Below are 22090 nucleotides of genomic sequence, written 5' to 3'. Positions count from 1 at the left end.
GGGAGGAGGTGTTTAAGGTCTGCAGGAATCAAATCTATTTGTGATGCCCACCCACCCCCACTGGATGCCAAAACTGTGGCCCTGGGCAGTGGCAAGCTGGGAAACACCCACCCAGGCTCTGTATCCCCCTCCTTCCGCCCTGTGCTCCACAGGAACCACAGGAAGGATAAGAATGGTTGCAAAAGGGCTGTTTGTTGATTCCAGAAGGATGTGGAAGTACACAGGTGGATATTTAGCCCTAGCCATTATGTGTGAGCAATATCCCATCTCCACAGTGAGCAAATTCTTTTAAAGTAATTTTTAAAGGGAAGGGAGATGTAGTTCAGGGGGTTGATGACCTCCCTTTCCCCAGCTGCCCGAAGGTCCAGGGCAAGCAGTGTTTCCTCATGCCAGAGCCCCACACGCTCTCAAATGTAAAGCAAAGCTGCTATTCCCATGAAGCAGGGCGTAAATCCCCCAAAAACTGTAGTGTAAGCATGCCCGGGAGTGACACTGCAGCTGCCCCTGCTCCACGTGCACTTCCATCTTTTCAGGGACGGGACCTCCCGGCTGCAAAGGCAACACACGTGAAAGAAATCTGACTTAAAAACCACCTGAGCTCTCAAAGCAACCGCTACGAGGTGGCGTGGGAGCCTCCAAAGAGGATGGATGAACCCCAGCACCGGGATCGCCCTCACCTTCACCATTCCCACGGGGTGGGGTTGTGCCATACCTGGATCTAGAGGTTTATAAGCTCCACCTAAAATTATTTCTAATTCAAGCGAGTTCTTGGCTGATGCTTGGCAGAGAGGATTTAAGACGTGAGTGGTTCCCACCAGGTTCTCTTGGGATCTGTGTCACCTTGGAACACCAAAGGGTGAGGGGGAGAGAGTGTGCGTGACCTGATTTGGGTAAGGTTCAGTCTCCTTACAGTGAAAGAAGGAAGCAGAAATATTCAGCTACATTGTACAAAATTCTCTTTTTTATATATATATATATATGTATGTATGTATATATATATACACACAAAACCCCGTATCGGACAGATTCACCAGATCGAGTTTTTTTTTAAAAAGTTGCTTGTAGAAGGATGTTGGATTTTGTTTTCTCTGCTGGCTTTAGGCAGTGCTGTCGCTTGGGAGTGGACACCAGGCACCGTGTTTTGGGAAGCGAACGGAGGCAGTGAGCAGCAGGGAAGGGCCTGGGGCCTTTTTTCCAGGTATTGCCAGCAACATGCTGGGAACCGAGGCTGGGAAAAAAAGCACCATCCCCTCACTGCTCCTGCTGGGAAGGGAAAACCAGGAGGAAAACAGGAGGGAGCCGCACAGGAGAGGCAGGTAAACATGTGCATTGACTGAAACATAAACAAGACTGGTTTTTTTTTGTGCAACGTCTGTTAAAAAAAACCCATTTTTGTGTTAGAAAGCACGCAGCGTGACGAGCTTTGGGAAGTGCAGCAGAGAAAATCCAGTGGAACACCTTCCTGCAACGGAACACTTCCATCGCTAGAAACCCAAGGAAAATCCAGCTGGAGCAGCTTACAACATTTGCCAGGGTTGGGGTTTTCCTGTCCCCGTCCTCTCCCACCCCCACATTACAAAACATTGGTGCTGGGTTTTGATTTTTATTACTAAATGGGCTCCTCCGCAGTTCATAGACAATCACGGGCGAATCGGAAATTCCATTTTATACAAACAGCTCAGAAAATATTGGGAGTGAAGTATGGTTAGGAAACACTGCTCACGCTGGGATCACCGTGCCTGGAGGAACAGGGGGAGCAGGTTAGAGCACGCCTCCGGAGCGGAGCATCCTCCCACTCCCCAGAAACATACAGCAGCTGAAATACAGAAAGGTAATGTCCACAAAATTAAGTTTTTCATGCTATTCTACTTTCCAGTGCTCTCCAATCCATGTGCCATGGCCAGGTAGGGGAACGCTGAGGTATATTCCAACAGAGATACCTGCACCCAGAGGAAAATCCATCTCTGGAAAGGGCTTTTTTATTTTGTTTTGTTTTTGCACAAAGCAAGTGCTGTGCAGGAATTTCCCCCAGCTCCCATTGCTTCCAATTGATCCCAGACCACAGGTGACACCCCCATTTTTTAGGCACTTTTTCAAGGGAGTTGTCACTTTGCTGAACCCATTTTTGCATTCTGGCCTACTCCACCCCCTCCCTGGCCCCTAGTCAGAGTCAGGGAATAGTTTCTCCTCTAAGTCCAATTAATTTTTTTTTTCCCCCCACTATGGAAAATTTCCTGTGTATAAAATGACATAGGAAATGTTTAATTAAAGAGGAACAGCCTGACTTGGCAGTTTTGCAAGACACAAGATGGCTCTTTTGTATTTAAAACTAATTTCACAATTCAAATTGGACTTTTTTTTGAAGTATACGAATGAGACATAAATATAGGCTTATCAATCTGCTTAAAAATTTCATTCACATCATGGAAAACGTTTCTCATTTATTAAAAATATCACATTTGGAGACTAGAAACAGTAAAGTGCATGAAAAGTTTCAAATAGAAATTCAAGAAAATCTTATAGCAGCAAAAAAGCAGAATAAAGAAAAACTTAAAAACACAGACACGACCTTTTCCTATCACTGTGCCTTTTTTTTTTTTTTAAACATTAAGCAGCCAAACAACTTGGGTTTTTTTTGTTTGTTTTTTTTTTTTTTTTTCCCAGAAAATTGCATCATGTTCAATGCCTCCTGAGGCACAAGGTTTTGAACTGGCCACCCAGAGCATTAAAAGGAAAGAAAACAAGGATTTCCAACACATCCAAAGAGCATTAACATTTGGGAAGGAACCAACAGCTTTTTACTTCAGCCCTGACTGAGAACAGCTCCCAAACAAACTGGAATCAGGAGGATTTAGAGCTCGAATTTGATCACAGATGCTTGGCTATCTTTGGTTTTCTGATAGTATTGAGATGAGGGGCAGGGCCATGCTGCCAATTGTTTATAGTCAGGTATTAAGTGCTTTGCTAATGTGCAAAATATATGTCGGATGCAGAGTTGAGTCTCCATTTTGGATTCAAACAAACAGTATTTCTAACATTTTTCCTACAAAACAAGCATCTCTAGTTTTGTTTTTCTTTCTCCTAAAAGGTTGGCTCAATTTGCCACGTTCTGGAAAAAAGCATTACCTTGAAATATGTTAAATGCAAGTTTTTAAATCTCTTTTGTCCATTTAGAAGTGCAGCTTCCTACTGAAAAGAAAAAGCCAGTTTAAAGTAAAATTAAAAAAAAAAAAAAACCCAACAAAACACAAAGATTAAATTAAAAACCTGGAAAGGGGAATAATACTTTGGTTCCAGCCCTAGTGCCAAATGATACCAATATGCACCAAAATGTGCAAAATCTCTTATCAAACACACAAGGAAAGGAGCTCGAAGAAGCAGCTGAAGGTTGGCCATACTTCACTCCTATCTAGTGGGATTTACAAGTGTACAGGTCCGTGGGGCAGGCGGGAGCCCGTGGGGCTGCACTACCTGCGCGAGGGCAGGTGCACGCCGTTCACCAGCGGCAGCAGCGGCGGCTGCAGCTCCAGCTGCGTCAGCAGCGAGAAGTGGTCCGAGGGGATGTGCGGGTGCGGGCACCCCGTGATGTTGTTGTCCACCAGCCACTGAGGGTCCAAAGGGCCCAGCACTCCGAGCACGTTCATGTGAGTGTTGGAGTAGAAAATGTAGTCAATCACACCCTGCGGAGAGAGGGAGAGAGCGCAGTGAGGGCAGGGCCCGCCCGTGGGCTCGGGGTAGGGCACGCCCTGCATCCCTCCTCAGGAACCCGCGGGGGCAGCCGAGGTCAGGGAACTGCCACAGCGGAGCCCGCTGTCTCCCTGGGCTTACTTTGAAGTCAAAGGTGTAATTGGTGTAAGGCATCAGGTTGTTCTCGTAGGCGCTCTTGAGCTGGAAGCCGTGCGTGATCCTGCCCTCCGAGGCTCCGTTCTTGCCGTTGCCGCTGAAGTTCATGAGACACTCGTTGTAGCGCAGCTCCTTGAAGTCCTTGTGGTTGTCAGCTACTATGCCATTGCTCAGGTATTCCACTACACCTGTGGGCAACGGGAAGGGTTTAGGGAGCTGCTTTGGCCCAGGGATCTTAAAAACCAGAAGGCCACCGAGACACCACGAGATCAGAGTTAGCAAAGCAAACCTCTCTCCTTTAGGAAGTCTTCATCAGCAACTCCTTTCCTACTTCTTACTGCTGCTTCAGGCATGGGTGTTTATTTAATGACTTATTTTAAGATCTAACTGTGCTTTTCTATGCTTTTGTAGGTGCAGCCAGCTCTCCTGGAGTGTCCAGCTGAGCACAAAAACCAGGCGACTCAGCCAGAGTACTCGCAGTCTCTTCAGTCAGATTTCCAAAGGCAGCAGTTCCTAGGAAAGCTTTCATCCGTGCCTTCCCTGGGCAGTGCACAACAACCCCATGGCCTTCAGAGGAAAAAGTGGACCCGAGCGTTCTAAGAAGGTAAGTTAAAAGTCAGGCCAAAAAACCAGCCTTACCTGAATCAGGCAGTGAGTTGAGATCTGCACACAGCACCAGAGGGATAGAGTTGGGATCTGCTGTCGGGCTACTGGGCCTGCTCGAGGCTTTCTCCAGGATGTTTTTCAGCTCTGAGACGAACATCATGGTCTGGATGAGTTTCACATCCGAGTATTCGGGGTCCCAGTGCATGTGGGCATTGGCCACGATGAGCAGCTGCTTGTCCACGTGAAGCGATTTCATACCTGGACAAACAGTGTTAGCAGTGAAAGGTTCTGTGAATGCAGCGGGTTCCCGCTTGTTCATACTCGGGGTGTAGCTCCTCAGGGCTCAGGGTCAGACAACAGCAGCAGATGGGTGTGTTTGCATTGCTTAAACCTGCTGAAATGCCTGTAAACAGCCCGGGAAGCTCCTTCCAGCCCTGGCATTTCGCCTCCTCTGAAGCCGTGAAAACCCCAGCCATGGAGACAGGGCAGGGCGGCAGTTTTACTTGTATTGGAATTGTCTGCTGCATCTGATCAAACTTAATGAAAATGTGACAGTCAGTCAATCGAGAGGTAGGAAAAGATACCTGATAATCTCCTTCTTCCACTTCAGTACATTAGCACTGACATCTAATCCCTGGGGGAGAGTGGAAGGAGTCAATCCAGTGGAGGAAAAGAGAGTTGAAAATAGAAGTCAAACATTGTTGCCAACTACTGGTAAGAGCAAATTGTGTAAACACAGTGACCTTGGGAAAGCTGAGCTGCTCAAGCAGAATGTAAGAGAATAAGTAAGCAGGGCTAAAAGCTTGAAAGGAGAAAAGCAAATGCTGGGCATCTTGCTGTGAGCACAACCAGACCATGTCATCTGTGCCTGTCTGAGCCACCGACAGGCTGCATTTGGCTGCACCGCCAACGGGAACAGCATGGATTACCTGGGAATAACTCGTGCCTGTCCGTGGAGCTGAGTAGCAGTGAGGACACCACAGTCATACTCACTTGCTCCAAATAATTCCTTGTGCACCTCCAACACCACGGCGACTCCGATGTTGTCCTTGGTCATCACTCTGTTCAGCATGGCTTCCGAGCCCTCCGAGTTGGCCATGGCCACCTGGTTGAACTCCACCGTGTGCTTCTGCACCAGAGTGAACCTGGGCAACGGGGAGAGAACCACAGTGAGCAGCTGTGACCAAGCCCCCGTGGCAGTGTCCCCATCTGAAAACCATCCCCGTCTGCTCCCACAGGCTCCCTCTCTTCCAAACCACTCCAGCTGGTTCTAGACACGACCCGAGAGCTGCGTTTTTCTTTTTGGAAGCAGTGAAAAAACTCTGAGAGGCAGCTCAGGCTTTGGGAAACTTCCATCCTTATTACTGGGAGCTGTTCTGAGGTTTTAGTGTAAGTTTTAGAAGCTGCTGCTGCCCCTTACTTTTCCGTTTTGAAGAATATCGCGCAGCCATCCACATGCTTTTTCTCCTGCTCGGACATGATTTTGGCACGTGACTTTGGAGAAAAGAATCCGTCATATCCCCGTTCTTTCAAGGCTGGCAGGAAAAGGGTGAAGTATTGCTCCGTTTCCACTTCCTGGAATTGTACACAAACACCTCAGGCTGAAGAAGTGAAGGAAACCCTTCCTTGTGCCTGCCCCGGCTTGCAGTCAGAAAAGCTGCACACAATCCGTGTCCCTTCCTAGACTAATGGCCTACTGGGAACAGATGTGCATTCCTGGATTTCCTGGAATCCCTCCCAAAGGCAAAGTGACAGGTGCATTTTGAAGAGCAGTAGACCACACCTGGTGTGTTTGACACTGGAATAAGGATATGCAGCTTGCATTGGGAAGATCTGGAATTTGCTATTGAGCAGGTGACTATGGTGCTCCCAAGGGAACAATGAATCCTAAAGGTGGAGGCTCATGTTTTCTGTTTCTGATGGAAAGTGCAGTTATTATGCTTTCTTACCTGAAGACTAATGATGTCTGCATCACAGTTGACAATTTCTTCCATGATTCCCTTTTTCCTGTACTCCCAATTGAGTGCCCAAGATGGGCAGTAGCCGTAGAGCTGCCGGGTGGCGTATTTATCACACAACACATTGTAACACATAACTGTAAATGAAGCTGCAAGCAGAGAGAGAGAGGGGGGGGAAGGTTGTCAGCCTCTGGAGATTGTCTGTTTGGCTTGGGCAAGAGTGGCTGGAAGAGCTGTGACAAAGCCCAGTGTGGAAAAGGAATTCCCAGCATCCTGTTCAAATGACAAAAATGGTATTTACAGCACAGCCGTAGGTTAATTTTTCTAGTGCAAATGAACAAATTGCTGTTTTCACTCTGATCCAGGAAAATGGAGCCCAAGCTAAGTTTCCCAGTGTGTCACCTTGTGAGCACAGATTTACCTGAGGGCAGAATTTGGTCTCGTTCTTTTAAAGTAATCCATGGCCTTGGAGGCAGCTGCTCTGGATGAACTACAAAAAAAATTAAACCAGTGATTAACTCAGAGTTTCTATTTGTAAGTTACAGTTCCTAAGTCAAAGTGATGACTGAACAATAATGTGTTTTGCATCCCCAACTCCCTGAGTCTTCAGAGGAGGCAAAAATCATTTAAATGAGTAGCTCTAGTAAGGGGAAAAAACTGTCATTTGTAAGATTCATGACTATTTTTGTCTCTTGTTTTCAGATTTAGAAGCACCATCGAAATACTCCTGCACATTGAATAATCTGCTGGAGAAGGAGGGGTAAATCCTGGCATGGTTCAGCCATCCCTTCTCCAAGAACCTCGCCCTGCATCCATCATTCCTGCAGTGCCTTAACTTGGGAGACATCGAGTGGCAAAGCAGAAGGCTCAGTTACAGAACCACAAAGCAGGACTGAGGTCAGGTACTGGATGTTCTTAATGGCTTTGGTGTTTCTCGAGCTAAATTTGACATCCTGCTTGCATTCAAATGATTATTTCCAGTGGGGAGAACCAAAATGGCTTCAGCAGGGCAGACTTTGCCCTTGGGTGGTAACTGAAGGGTTTCAAACAGAACAGAGAGAACATCTGGCTCTAGCAAGGGAGACCCTTAGGCAGTACACATCAGCCTCTTCCACTGGGTGTGAGGGTGTGTTTTGGGATATGACTGGAGCCACCTGACAAAAACACTGTGGCAGGGAAGAAATACTCTCCCTCCGGTGGTTCAGAGTCTTGCTTTAACAGCAAATCCTACTTTTAAAGCCTTTTTGCACCAGATCCCTAGGGCTGTACCTGCTAGATTGTCAAGCATGTAGTTCAGTAGCTTTCGGGTTCCGTCTGGATCCTGGTAGAGGCTGAGAATATCTTGGGATAAAGGATTGCCTGCCAACAGCACAAAACAACAGCGGGGGGATCAGCTGCCTGCCTTTCTTGAGGCTTTCCACCCGAAGAAAATCTCCCAGAATGAGAGCAGACAAATTAACTCAGCAGGTTGAAGGGTTTATTTCCCTGACTGCAGATTCGAAATGAGCTCCTAAGGAAGTTTAGCAGCATTAAGAAAGAGAAGCATTGTTTTCCCAACTGCCTGGTCATTTTTGCTACCAACTCAGTGCTTAAAATAACCTGTAAGAAAACCTTGAGGTACTAGAGGAAGGTTTGGAGGCCTGCCCCCCTCAGGATTCCCAAGAACTTGTAGGAATATGGAATTAGAAAGAGCTCACCTTTCAAACCCAGGGTTTGTAGCTGGAAGAGCCGTCCAAGTTCGTAAGGCAAAACCCGTAACAGATTGTTATTTAAAAGCAATTCCCTGCAGCAAATGCAAAAACACTCTGGGTGAGTATTACTGCAGAAGAAACTCCTAAGGTGCTATGCACTGCTCGTCCTCAAAGAGAACACTTTCCACCCTGAATTTTATTATGGAAAGGTATGCCAATCTTCCCGTGCCAAAGCACAACCGAAATACATTCAATGGGGGGAAAACCCACAAAGTCCAAGATGAAACCAGGGACTGAAACAGTGATATATCAACAATCAGAAAAAAAGCCCAGTGAACCCAAAAGTAATTATTAGAACCGAAGCTCTGTTCGAAATCCTGGAGTTTTTCAGGATTATTTGAAATACAGGCACAGGAAACAAACCGAAACTCTTGATCCCGATCCCACGCCAGAGATTTTTTGTGAAGTTAACCAGAATAATTCCCCTCACCTGAGAGACACCATGTTTCCTAGTTCTGCTGGTAAACTTCTGAGTTTGTTGGATGACAGATCCAGGTAAACCAGATTGTGAAGCTTGGCAATATCAGGTGGAATGCGAGTAAGGTTGTTGTCATTGAGGTGCAGAGCAGTCAGGTGTGTCAGCGACCACAGCGACGTGCTTAAGCTCCGCACTCTCCCTGAAAGAGGAAAGCAAGGAACTCTGTTTTGGTTCACTCTGGAACCCCTCTGGATCTGGAGCGGTCTGGGGCACCAACTGTGGGAATTTCAACCCCAACCAGCTCACCCGAGATCTCTAGTTCAGCCCAGTGCGACTTCTTCCCGTTGGCCACCTCTTCCGCCGACATGATGGTGTAAATTCTGCGAGGATCTGGAGGATCATATTTTTCCTTTGGCATCCCTGTTAGTCTGAAAGACCATCACAACTGTTACTCCACAGCATTCCTTCGTTTCTGTCCTGCCATGAGCTGACCTTTCACAGAGGTACCTTACAACAACAACACCTCCCAGAGTTTCTGCACAGTAAGTATGGGGCTGCCAAGCAGGTGCTCACACCTGGGCAGAATTCTGGGATGGAGAAGAGCATGTCTTCCTAGCAGGTTGGGGTTTCTGCACTCCCCTGCTGGGTTTCCCAGTTTATCCCCCATAAAAGCGGTTTGCTGTGTGCAGAACCTGCGGACAAGATCAGAAGCATTCTGCTGCTTCCGGATTGCTCCCTCCTGTAGCTTGCACAGGGAACCAAGGATTGGATTGAAGGGAAGGCTCTTAACTTCAATGCACAAAAGTCCCCCTTCTCCACTGCACTTAGACAAGGCTCGAAATTGCAGTCTGAGGGGGAATTAGCTCCATTTGCACATTAACTATCCAGCTTTTGTGTTCTGTGCTTTTTCATGCTCGGGATCAGTCAAGACCTTTGTATTCCTAATGGCCCAGGAGCCGTATAAAAAGAGCTCAGGTAAAGCTCCCATTTAGCAGTTCTGGGGCACAAAGGGCTCCAGCCCAGTGCAAAATGGGAATATCAGAAGCCCAAGGATGAGCCTGTGCACACCAAATTAATCCAATTGTCCCGACTGTCAGATGGGAGCTCTGATATCCCATTCAAAAACCATCCACTTGCCAGGGGACACAGGGAGAGGATTTTATTCCATGGTTATTCCTAGGTTGTTGTGCTGAGCAGGACTCTGTGTGTGATTTAAAAACACGAGGTTAGCCGAGTCTGCTGTTGGCTGGTCTTTTTCCTCCCCGGACACACAAAATCCAGGAGCCTTGATTTCATACAAACCCAAAGCAGCTGCTCCAGAGGATGCAGCTCTTCCCTCATTCAGACTCTCCTACAGCCAGCTGCAGTAGCTGTGTAGCTCTTCAAGCAGCTCCAACTTGAATTTGAGGTAACAAGCTGAGGGTTTTGTTCAGCAAGTCCAGCTAACCAAAGATGCCACTTTCCCTCTACGAGGGTCAAGTCCTGCAGTGTTTTCCAGCTGATGCTGACAGCCAGACCAGCGTTCTGGCACGGAGCAGGAGCTGTCAGGGCTGTCCCCGGCCAAGGGTCTCAGTTACAGGGCTGCTGCTTCCTTCCCTAACGAAGGCCCAAGGAAACTGGAGGGGCAAATGCGAGCCCCGCATCTAATTATAGCCCCCAGTAATTTCCAGGTGAGGTCACAGGGCCAGCAGAGCTATGGGATAAGAGGATTCTGTGCTCACACTGCCTGGCATGGGGCCATGAAGGGAACCAGTTACTTAAGGACAAGGGATTACACCTGAAATCCTTCTATCTTTGCTCCAGAACCCCAAAATCAGAACGGCCTTCCCCCCACAACACAGGCAGGCTGCGCTTTGGCAGTGCCAAATCTCCGGTGCTTGAATTTTGCTGGATTTATCTTCACTCTCCAAGGACTGGTGTGAACAGATTCCTCATAGCCCCTGCCAGACCACGAGAGCCCTATCCCACCGCCCTTGCCGTTTCACCTGTCAGATCTTAAACTGATCTGTACCTCTACGGCACCCGGCCCGAAGACAAGGCAAACTTTGCAGTGCAAACCCCGGGATTTGGGTGAGTGCTCTGTGATGAAGTCCTTAAAACCATGGTGCTGAGACCACCTGAGCCACCCCCTGCCCATCCACACCAGCCCAGAGATGCCCACTGACCCCCTGAGACCATCTGAAAGCTCCAGGACTGCTCCTTGGCAGGGCACCCAAATAAATGATGTTGAAATATAGAAGTGCTCTGCCAGTGCAGAGCGATGTGTGGCCATCAGGGGCCTTCCAGAGAAGTGAGCCCTGAGCTGGGAGGCGAAGGACACACACATTTTTCAGCTGTTAGTCACTTTAATATTGCTTTGAAATCGTGGTGAGTCAAACAGGCAGCAGTGTCATTGCCACAGTTACAGAAAGGGGAAAACAAACCTAAATCAAATGCTTTTTTTTTTTTTTTCTCCTGCATCACAGCAACATTGAGCAAGACTTGAAAGTCACTGTGTGTAATTTTGTTCTTAGGCAAAAAAATGGATTCTGCCCAGGTTCCCAAATCTTGCCATTCCTATCTCCCACTCTGCTTGTCCTGGAACTAAAACAATATCCAGAAATCCCAACCTGTTTTTGCTCAGTCTTCAGAGAGCTACACCGAGTTCCCTGAATCCATTAACTCCAAAATGCGATGTGCATCAGTGCAACTTTTGGCAGGCTTTCCTCCTAAAGGCTCCCCTTGGAAAACTTCTGATGCTACTAAAACTTGCTCTCTGCTACAGGTCCAACCCTGATTTCGTGTAAGTTAAACACAGAATCTCTTCCTCATTTTGTGTAAGTTAAAGAAAACCTAGAGAAGAGGACATCAGTGCATTAGTAAGAACAATACTTAAACTCTGGGGGTTCCTAATGGAACTCTTTGGGTCCAAAAACCCAGAGGGGACTGGTAGAGCAGGATTACTCAGTTGCAACCCTAAGTGTGGTCCTGGGTGAACCCAAGCAGCTCTCTGAGGTGGATATAAAAAGGGCCAGGGACACGTACTGTGTTTCCACCAGCAGGTCTGTGCCTGCCTTTTCCTTGGACTTTTGGGGTTTTATGCTGTTTTATTTGCTGGGCTGTTTTTGTGTATGAGGCATGTCATTTAAATCCTAGAGAAAGGAAATGAGTAATGGAACACTACTGAAGGTGTGAAAAGTGTCAGAGAGCAAAGGTTGAGCTGCTGGGTTGCAGCAGAGGCTTTTAACGTGAAGAAATGTTTTTTGGGCAGCAAACAACAGGAATTTCCGGGTTTCAAACACACTGTCCCTTCCCCAAAGAGTGTAGAAGATGCATTTCTTAAATTACAGTGGCCATAAGATGTGTTGTTTGAGTTGTTTGATACCTCAGTGCATAAAAGAGGAGGCAAACGGAGAGGAGCTGTGCCTGCCTCCTGCTTGCAGCCCTGCGTTCATGGATGTTTGGCACAGCTCCAAACGCTCGCCTTCAGCCCAGTGACATTCTTTGTGATTCCTTTCTTTTTGCCCCAGCCTCTGTGCATGGATGAGTCAAGCTGCCAAAGCATTTTGGAACCAATCCAGCAGCCAGGCCTGAGTGTCTCTTCCTTCCTGTGAGCACAGCTGACTGTCCATCCCCTTCCATATGGTGATCCCTCCCAGGAATTAGCGATCCTGTTGGCCGACGGGGCGTGCGCGTGTGTACACACACGTTGTCCGAGCCTGGGGAGCTGGGCTGAAAGCTGGGAAGCAGCACCATTTGGATCTGTTCATTTCTGTGCTCTCTCTGTTTGTCTGTGTTCTGTAATCAGGCCTGAGTGGCTGCGAAGGGGGGAGAGGAAGGGGCAGTGCTGCACTGCTCTGCTTTTAGGGGAGTGTGACAGAAGTCTCCCCATTTCAGCCTCCCCAAGGAGAAGAGAAGCACGGCCAATACCCACAAACACAAAAACTGGCCTGGAGCGCTCTGGGGGGGAGGAAAGTCAGGTGATTGTTCAAGGGTATGGAAAGGGGATTCCAAGAGACCTGCCAATGCTGGGGTATGTACAGATGCGTGAGCTTAAGGTAAACTATTTGCTATATGCCTATATACAGCATCTAGTGTGTATAAATCAGCAAGAAAATACTGGAGAATGGGGAATTCTGATGGTCTTTGGCGTGGATCTGAGCTTTTGTCATGGTGTTTTACTGCAGGAATGTGTCCAACCACCTCTGTGTACACTGCCTCTCCCAAGAATTCACCGAGCACCCTGAGTCTGCCCTCCCAGGTACCGTGTCTTTCCAGCTTCTTATTCCAAATACCCTGACTGGGGATAGAGATTAGCAGGGAATCAAATATAAATGCCTCATCATGGTTTTTTACTTAAGAAAAACCCCAAACAATTCAAAAGCAATGTTTGAGGAGATTTGAAAGAATCCCTGAGGGAAGTCTGACACAGAGCACAAGGAAATTCAAGTTGGGAATAGGGAAAGGTAAGAAGTAACCAGGAACCTGCAGCTGGCAGTAAATTCAGTGGTGCTGGGGTCCCAGGGGGCTCTACGTTATCTCTGTGAGCCCAGAGAAGCACAGACAAGTCAGAAGCAAACAGCAAAAGCCAAGGGGAGGAGTGGGAAGGGAGGGAACGAGCTGTATTTGATTAATTCCAGAGCCAACTGGCACTCACTCGATGGAAATGCTAATTGTCCCACTGACATACACCCACTAGTTATTCCCCTCATTCCCTCATCTCCTCTAAATGAAGCAGTCTTTTCTTAAATCACAGGTAACACAAGCATATCCAGGTTTCCACCCTTCCTTTTCCTCCATGTCACACCCCCACTTACAGGACCAGCTGAACTATTTGCTGCATGGAAATCCTACACAGCATTACACAGCTGCTTTTTTATTGCTGTGCTTGGTTAAGAGTCAGCCCTCACTCCAAAGGGAACAGTTGCTGCCCTGTTGGAAACAGCCTGTTACCTCTCAGTGTGTGCATGACAACTCCTGGATAGCCACATCAGGTCACTGAGTGATACCTGCCTTTGTCTGCAGGTGCCTTTTACACTCTGTGCTTCCAGAGCAGCTCTTGGGGCTGCTTCACATGCAAACACAGGGCAGGCTGCTCCCCAAAATAAGAAATGCATGCAAGGGGCTACTGGAGGGCAAGAAGTGTTCCCAGCGGCCAGCCTGTAAATAAATGTCATCAGAAGCCCCCAAAGGGCTGGTTTAAACAGTGTGCTTGTTTATTTACACAAGTATCTTGCACTGTTTCAGAGAAATGACCCATTTGTAAAGGCTGCTCCATCCCCTGGGGAGTGCTGGGCTTCTAATGAGATCCAGGACAGAGTGGCTTAAAGGATTAGGAGCTGAAGTCACCGGGAGTCTGGGGAAGGAAGAAGCCAGCGCTGCATCAAGACCAAACACCGTCCTGGGCTGTGGGCACGGCAGAGAAGCAGCCAAGTATGGCTGCAGCTTAAAGCAGGAGGTTTTCCTGGGAATGGGGAGGCAGAGAGCTCCCAAGAGCACGAGCAGAGTGAGCTGGCAGGGCCGTGGTGTGCCAGTGTCCCTCGGAGCCGGGAGGGGAAGGGCTGCCTTACTGACAAGGCTGATCTGACACCCATGCAGTTACTCCTCAGAAATTATACAGACCCTGCTCAGGCTGTGCTGTGCCTCACTCAACTCCTCAGGATCAATACCTGGAGAGGAGTCAGCTATTGACCTGGGTTTTGAGCAAAACTACACACAAATTATGAATCCGTGCACGCTGAGGTCTTCTCAATGAACCAACCTTAAGATACAGTTGGAATCATCAATACCCTTTCATCCTTCACAGCAAAGTTTGTGCTAGAAGAACAGAAATGAGATTATTTCCACGGCCACGGTGTCATCTTCGCTTTTCAGTGGGAGACTGCCAGCACTTCCACAAAATAAGCAAAGCCCAGCAACACTTAAGTTACTCTCCCTCCACAATCCAAAGAAATCTGCCACTGCAGAACTTAATTCAAACAGCTTTAGGGTTACAAGGCTTGCCTTGTTCAACCACAGGTAAGTTTGGATGAGTCAAAGCTCAAGATTTTAAAAGGAAGGAGGAGAAAAAGAAAAAGAAGCCAAAGGAAAAAGCACACACCAATAGTGGAAACTGTTTTGCAATCACTGGAACAATAAATGAGCCTTTTCAGTCTGAACAGGCCACAGGATGCTGCACTAGTGCTCAAAGTAGCTGGGCTTGTATGCTCAGAGAAGAGAGAAGGGATCTGTTAAAAACCCCCAGTTTATAGGAATAAACCCTCTTCTCCAGAGGGTGTGTTTAAATGTACTTTGCATTAAAAAAAAAAAAAAAAAGTTTGCCTAATAGCCTGAGCAAAGCATATTATTTGAATATTGAAAGATAGTTCAGCTGCTTCTGTATCTCATTATCCCAGTCTTTCCCATGACTATTTACACCATACTTAAACTTCCAGACAGAATCCCACACTGGTTTGGGATGGAAGGGACCTTTAAGCCCATCCAGTTCCACTCCCTGCCAAGGCCAGGGACACCTTCCACTGTCCCAGGCTGCTCCAAGCCCTGTCCAGCCTGGCCTTGGACACCTGCAGGGATCCAGGGGCAGCCACAGCTGCTCTGGGTAACCTCCTCCAGAAGAGAGGCTCAGCTTGTGTGGGCTCCTCTGTTCAGCCAGGTGGAAGGATTTCACCTAAAGCCAAGGAATACTTTTGGCAAGTTTTGCTGTAGTTTTTCAAACAGGTTGATTTTCTGGTATTTCTTAACACACTGGCAGCTGAGAGGTTAATTACAGAGCTCTCTGAAAGGAAGCTAAAGAAGACAAATGCAGTCCAAAGGTGCCACCTTCCCTGCTGTACAGAAATGGAGAGTAAAGGAAGAGCACAGACACAGTGGGTAGGTCAAGAGGCAGGTAAGGATTCAGGAATGCTGGGGCCTTGTTGACAGCCTGAGGTTTTCAACCAGGTCATTTTCCAAGCAGAAAATACTTGTGAGTGATACTCATCTCCCCACGTCCAGGGTTGTTTTGTTCAGACCTGCAGCTGCCATGAAATAGATGGCCAATGACTTAAAACTGAACTAATTCTCCCCCTCTACCTGCACAGGAAGCACCTGGGGGTTCCTAGAGCAGGCAGAAAAACACCTTGCAGTTCAGCACAGGCCTAATCTCAAACCCCCTGGTCTATCCACAGGTCTCAAAATACTCAACAAACGTGCTTCTCTCATGCACTCCAAACATTCCTAATTCCTCTGGTGCACTCCACTCCTTCCCAGTCTTTTGCTCCAGACTGAGGAGGAGGAGGAGGAGGAAGAGGCTCTTTGCACAGGTACAAACATGTCCCTGGAGACTGACCTGCTCCCAGTGGCAAGATGTGACTTGGATGGAGCTAAAAAAATATGTGAGCCCAACTCTTCCTGGCACCTGGGACTGTTCTGGTATGTGAGAAGGCATCTGACCCTGCTTTCCTTTTGCTTTCTTAACCTTCCAGAACAAAAAGGGATTCAAGGAAAGGCGTTCACAAGTGGGAATCTTGCCTGGGCAGCCGTTCATCCTGTGCTAGCTCTTTCCCACTGCCAGGGCCAGTTGTAAATAAATGTAACACAATAAGTAGAAATTGAATTTTGAGCTATAGGGGAAGCAGGAAGAGCAAAGGATATTCTCCACGTGTCGAGGCTGACTCAGGATAAAGGGTTTTTTTTGGTGACATACACCCCCCCCCCCTTTGTGATCTCACACAGGATGGTGATATCCAGCAAAGCATACAAAGTATGTTTTCTGCTTTCCCCATTTCTCAGTTTTCCTGGAGTATCCTATGGAGAAAAAAGAGCTACAAATCTGCAGGAGGAGGGCTTCAGCACTCTCTTTAGATGGTGCTTAAATTCAGAGCCTTTTGAAAGGCCTTTAGATTGATTTCTTAGGGAGGAAGAAAAAAAAAAAAAGCAAAACTAATTTGTGATTAGAAGGCACAAAGATGTTCACTCAGATGGAAGCATTCCTGAAAAGCGAGGGGAAAACTACCCGAGCAATTCATTCAGCTGCCCTAAAGGGTAAACAGCAAACTTGAACACCAGCCACAAATCCTGATTATTATTAACAGCTTGACCTAAAGCTTATGGGTTTTGTACTTTCCTTTGTACTCCTGGAATCTGATGAACTTAAAAAGATGTGTTTGACACCGAAGCAAGGAGGAGGGTGCCTCTGCAGCAACACAAGGCTAAACACTGCTCCCTCTCCTGCAGCCTGCAGAGCTGCCTCAGCCTAGGAACTTTTTTTGCCCTTAAAAAAAATCATGTAAGATGTTTAATTGGGCCTTCCCTTCCAGGCTGTTGGAAGCAGCAGTGTGGGGAGCCGTTGACTTGCAGAGGTAATTGTGGAAAGGCTGGTGGCCAGGATAAAGGAGCTTTGCATTCCTGTTCCCAGCACAGCCTCTGGAGAGTACAGGTGGGTGCAGAACTTGGGAAGGGGAAAGGCCCATGGGACAAGAGCTGCCTCCATAAAAATTCCTGCTGCTCCTGGCCGAGGGCACAAGAGGTTTCCTTTTATGCTTTGTTTAGGGTAAGGAATAATCCAGATTCAAGTCAACAGGGATGGTGGCAGGGTCTTCTGAAGGATTTGTCTCTTCATGTCTGAAATTTCCCAACCCTCCAGCTGCAAGTGGGGGGAACCCAAAACTAAACTCCTGCTGAAGGGAAAATTTTGATTTAGAACATGCATTTACACCCCAGCCTTCCTACCCTACCAAATGCAAATCTGCATTTGGAGTCCCACAGCCCTTTTATTCACATCTTTTCTGTCTTTCTCAGAAGAACCACCAAGCTCCTCCCCACCCAGGCAAGCAGAATGGGGAAGACAGCACACCCCACCTAGGTGAATGCTGAGCATAAACAGTGCTGTGCAGTCATAACAGCACTAATGACTGCCCTCAGGAAATGCCAGAGTAGGGGTGAGCACACGCGACCTACAAACTGTAGTTAAATTATTTGTGCGTAAGACATTCAACAGCTCACTGGGCTTCTCTTCTCTCCCCGGGTTTGGGTGCAGCTCCCAAAATCCCTGTGCTCTCTGACTGCACCCCACTTGGAGCTACAATTGCTTGGAGCTGCTTTTTGTTCCTCCTGGAGCATTTTTCTAAGTGCTGGTTTAACATCTCCCCCTCCAAGGGATAAAATGTGTTCCTTGCAGGACAGCACACAGAGCATTTCTGCCTTTCTTTAATGCTGTTTTCCATGACTACCCATCCAATGGCTTCCTGGTGGTGGCTGAACACTCCTAAAGTTACATCTCTGTAAGGAGATGCCCAAGAGACTGCCAGGATTCCTGGAAGATTTTCTTCCAGTGCTCTCTTTTATTTAGAGTAACTTCAGTTTGGTGTTTGTTTTTGTTCTGGGGAGAGTGTGGATGTATTTTTTTTTTCTCGTTTTCAACTCCGAGAGAGGATTTTTCTCCCACACAGCAGCACCCAAGGCAGGCTCAGTACCTTGCCACTGGAGGTAGGTGTCACGTAGCCCTTTTGTGAATTTACTAAGCTGCCAACAGAGCCAGTCAGCAAGTTCAGCTAAAGGCCTTCCACGGTGCTCTCTGCGTCCAGCTCCGAGATCTGAAGGCACAAATGGGACCAGCAATCCTGTGCATGTCAAGTTCTTTTTGCCATTTCCTGCCAGACACTTCAGTTTACTTTAATTTGAACTTTCTGGGGTGGTCTTGTGGTGGAAGTTTGACAACAGCCCCGAGGTGCACAAAACACAGGGAAGGAGAGCAGCAGAATTCCAGAAATACTGTCACCACCTAAGGATCTTGATAAAGAAACCTCCTTTTTTTGTTGGTTATTTTTTTTTGTTTTTCAGTCATTACAGGTGAGATGGATGGAGAAGCTGCACGGACAAATCACTGGAAACCCAAAGAATTAATCAGAAGGTGAAGTTACACCCCACTGTCACTGTAACAAGCACCCAAGCCTTGACTACAGCCTGCCATCAAGAGAACCACAGAATCTGGACCAAAAAAAAAAAAAAAAAATTACAAGAGGCTTAGCATTTAATGCTCTAAAGCACTAAATCCACAGCAAATCCTCCTGAATCTAAATATGCCTAAGACATATTTTAACTTATTTTTTTAAAGTTTTCACAAATGCCATCTTATGTTCCCAAAAAACTAAGCCCCACTGTTACTTTTGCTTTCTCAGTAGTCTGCAAATCAGGTTACAATCCCATGTCTCGAGTGCCCTTTTGGCATTCCCCAAACCTCTTTCCACTAAACAGTAAGCAAGTAAAAAGTAAGCACTTATTTGGATTTATCTCCCCTTTTAAGCCCCAGTAACCCAAAAGTGTCCAGCAGATTAAAGCTGATAGAAGCAGAACTTCTTGGGGGTGGTTCAAGAAAGTTTGCCTGGAAATTAGGCACGTTACTGATGGATAATTTTATCACCTAAAACCTTGGGGAAGGTTTTAATAAGAAAAAAGAAACACATCCCTCCATTTGTGCACATTGGCTCAAACAAAAAAGTCAGTGGTTTCTGCGATCTACCTAACTCTAAGTTTTAATTCTTGGTGGTTTAGATTGAAATTAAGTAGAGGCTTGCCCAGTGTGGACATTAATTAATTTTTCTCCACTGGTGCTTTTTCTTTCTGCTAATAGTGTCCACACACACACCTTAGGATTACTTTATGGCTTCTTTCTCCCAGGACCGGTGTGAAAGCTAAACTTGGTCCAAAACCTGCCTGGCTTTTTATGAAACCACGGCTGTTAATGAGAAACAACAAAATACTCCCAGTTTCTCCCACAAAATGGAAATTTTATCCCATGGAAAGAGAACAGCCATAACGTCACTTACTTCCACAAGAGGATTCCCACTGCAAATGTGACGGGGCTCCTAGAGATTCTGGATGGGAAGAGGAGAGCCACACATGGCAAATGCACCCGGAGCAGCCTTCCCCTTCCTTCCCTTCCCTTCCCTTCCCAGCCAGGCAGATCAGTGCCTGAGCAGGCTCCATCCCTGGAAGCAGCACTGCTCCCAGGGACGGGGAGAAACACCCTTCAGGAAAGGAAAACAGGCTCTATCAGTAAGAGTGCACTTGTGCAGATAAGTCTGCTCCTGCGGCCGGGACTCGTGCTGGCGCAGCTCTGTCGGTCACGGGTCACGCTCCGGCACGGCGCGCGGACAGAGCTGTGCCAGCAGAAGCTCGCCCTGCGGAGCCGCTGGGAAACTCCACGGCCACATCTGCAGAGTTCTGGGTGAGTTTGTCCAGCAGGCTGCTGATGGGGAGTCTCAGCCCTGACATGTTAGGGTCTGGCCTCCCAAGGGTGGGAGGAAACGAAACTTTGCACAGGAACACCTATGGGCCGTTTACACTGAGTTTTAGCCTTCAATTAAATGCGCAAACGAAATGTAGGAAGAGATAAAAGGGAATAAATTAAATTGCGCTGTACTTCAGCACTCAGAGCAGCCCCCGCTTTTAATAGTAAGAAGGGAACAAACCTGAAAGCGTTTAACAGGGTTTGTTTAGCAGACAGCGGAGCGCTGCAGAATTTCCACTGCTCTGTGAAACCCAACAGGCACACTGCCACGGGGCTTTTGGAGTCACCTCTGGAGGAGATGTAATGCCCGGGCTGGAGCTCAAACACAAGCTGTTTTTAGGTGAACCGACACCATCCTGCAGGCTGGATCATTATTCCAGAGCACGGAGCAGTGAGGTGTCAGCAGTGCACGCTGTCCATCTGCTTGGGAGCAAAATTCTACCACCAGGCTGGAAACACCTCCCTCGGCCGGGAAGGGAGCAGGGCTCTGTCCAGGACCCCGGGCCGGGCTGCGGCACAAAGCAAAACTCAGCGTCCCGCCAGCCTGGATCTGCCGGGAGGCACCACGGCCGTGCCCATGGATGCTGCCCTCCGGGCCGGGGACGTGTGGCAGGACCACTTTCCCTGTTTTTCACAGAAATAAAATCCTTGGCAGGCCGTGCTCTGCCTTCACCAGAGCTCCATGGCACTCCAAACGGGGATACAGGATGATACAATGACTCTAGGAATTCCCTGGGTCGAGAGGAATAATGTGCTATTTTTTTTTTCTTTTTAAAAACAAACACGTTGCCATCACTGTCATTATCAGCCATGTCTACACGCCATGAACAACTCCTGGGTGGGTGTTTGCCCCTCTAAGTTAGCTCTGAGTTGTGGGGGAGCTTCACATTTTAATTGTAAGAAAGTCCCTGCTTAACCAAGGCCGCGTAAAATCCTTATCAGGCATGGCAACTCATGAGAAGTTGTGCCTCCCCAGAACAAATACTCAGCCTATTCAAAGTTTCCAAAAGGGCCCGATAAAAGCCACCGGTCTGAAGATTTCCAGAAGGTCAGATAAAATGTGGTGTGGCTGGGAGCAACAGAGCCCTCCACCACATTTAGCAGGAGCGCTCCAGTTTAACAGGCGAGCCCCAGACTGCAACAAAACTCAGCGTTTAAGTGCGCGCTTTCATTTGCAAGCACCACGCCTGGGCTGGCAGCCCAGGTTTTACTGCAGGTGACACTCCTGTCATCCTCCTCCTACGGAACTGCTGCCGACCACTGAGAAACCACTGGGAAAAGGTGCCGAGACCAGCATCTCCCCAAAACACCCTAAGCCCAGAAGTACCGTCGCCCCGAACACGCCCTCACCAACGCGCTGCGGGTCACCCACGGTGCCAGGCCAAGATCCCATCACGGCACGTGAAGGGGATTGGGGCCAAGCGTTGGCCCCGTGGCCGGGATTCGCCCCACGGCCACGTACCACCCTACAGCCACGGTTCACCTCGCGGCTGGGATTAGTCCCGGGGCTGAGGTTCATCCCCAAGGCTGGGATTTGCCCCACGGCCGGGATTTACCCCTCGGCCAGGACGCTCCCCATAGCTGGGGCTCACCCCACGGACAGGGATCTGCCCCTCCACTGGGGTTCGTCCCACGGCTGGGGCTCACCTCACGGCCAGGGTTCACTCCGGCGCCCGGCTTCACCCCACGACCGAGATCTGCCCCACGGCCACGGTTCACCCCGCGGCCGGGATTCGTCCCGCCGTGCCCGGAATCGGCTCCCACGAGCACGGCTCTCCCCTCGGCCGCCACCCGCGGCTCCGGGGCGAGAGCGGCATCCCCTCGGGCGGCCTCCGGGGCTGCCCCGCGGCGCCGATCGCCATCTCCCCGCGGCGGGGGCTCTGCCCGCACCCCCCGCACCCGCGGCCCGGCCGCGCCGCTGCCGCCGGGGCCCGACATGGCGGCGGGGCCGCTCCCGCCCGCCCGCTCTCACCTGCATGCGGCGCGGCGGGGCGGCGGGGCCGGCGGCGGCGCGGCGGGGCGGGCGCACACGACATGCGGGCGGCGGCCCGCGGGCAGCGGGGACGGAGCCGCGGGGCCCGGGCGGCGGCGGCGGCGGCGGCGGCGGCGAGGAGGAGGAGGAGGAGGAGGAGGAAGAAGAGGAGGAGGAGGAGGAGCGGCGGCCGGGGCGCGCAGGGCGGAGGAGACGGGGGCGGGCGCGGGGAGGCGGCGGCGGGCGGTGCCGGGGCCGCGGCGGGGGGAGCGCGGGCACTCGCGGGGCCGTGGC

The 22090-nt window shown here is 49.0% G+C and overlaps 1 protein-coding gene across 6 annotated transcripts; it reads right to left on the bottom strand.

Annotated features, from left to right (window-relative positions):
- Positions 1 to 1589: 1589 nt before the first annotated feature.
- On the bottom strand, positions 1590 to 21873 carry CNOT6L (CCR4-NOT transcription complex subunit 6 like). 6 transcript variants are annotated; one of them, XM_053941575.1, is made up of 13 exons: positions 19180 to 19275; positions 18008 to 18417; positions 8883 to 9004; positions 8589 to 8775; positions 8105 to 8190; positions 7677 to 7766; positions 6829 to 6897; positions 6399 to 6556; positions 5870 to 6024; positions 5443 to 5594; positions 4483 to 4707; positions 3829 to 4031; positions 1590 to 3680 (listed from the first exon to the last, which is right to left on the bottom strand). In XM_053941575.1, the coding sequence occupies exons 3-13, from the start codon at positions 8992 to 8994 to the stop codon at positions 3468 to 3470; spliced, it is 1650 nt and encodes a 549-aa protein (XP_053797550.1). In that variant the 5' UTR covers positions 8995 to 9004; positions 18008 to 18417; positions 19180 to 19275; the 3' UTR covers positions 1590 to 3467. The 6 variants fall into 6 exon arrangements, with proteins under 6 accessions (XP_053797550.1, XP_053797548.1, XP_053797546.1 ...); XM_053941573.1 differs by lacking the exons at positions 18008 to 18417; positions 19180 to 19275 and adding an exon at positions 21797 to 21873; XM_053941571.1 differs by lacking the exons at positions 18008 to 18417; positions 19180 to 19275 and adding an exon at positions 21472 to 21573.
- Between the last annotated feature and the right edge of the window lie 217 nt (positions 21874 to 22090).

This window comes from Vidua chalybeata, chromosome 4 (genome assembly GCF_026979565.1).
Source record: "Vidua chalybeata isolate OUT-0048 chromosome 4, bVidCha1 merged haplotype, whole genome shotgun sequence".
NCBI lineage: Eukaryota > Metazoa > Chordata > Aves > Passeriformes > Viduidae > Vidua > Vidua chalybeata.
This window is presented reverse-complemented; position numbering and strand designations above follow the sequence as displayed.

Coding starts and splice junctions, on each gene's coding strand:
- CNOT6L (XM_053941573.1), bottom strand. CDS start 8,994: ATGCCAAAGGAAAAATATGATCCTCCAGATCCTCGCAGAATTTACACC. Junction 6,557..6,828: donor AGACCAAATTCTGCCCTCAG/GTAAATCTGTGC, acceptor CTCTGCTTGCAG/CTTCATTTACAGTTATGTGT. Junction 3,681..3,828: donor ATTACACCTTTGACTTCAAA/GTAAGCCCAGGG, acceptor CTCTCTCCGCAG/GGTGTGATTGACTACATTTT.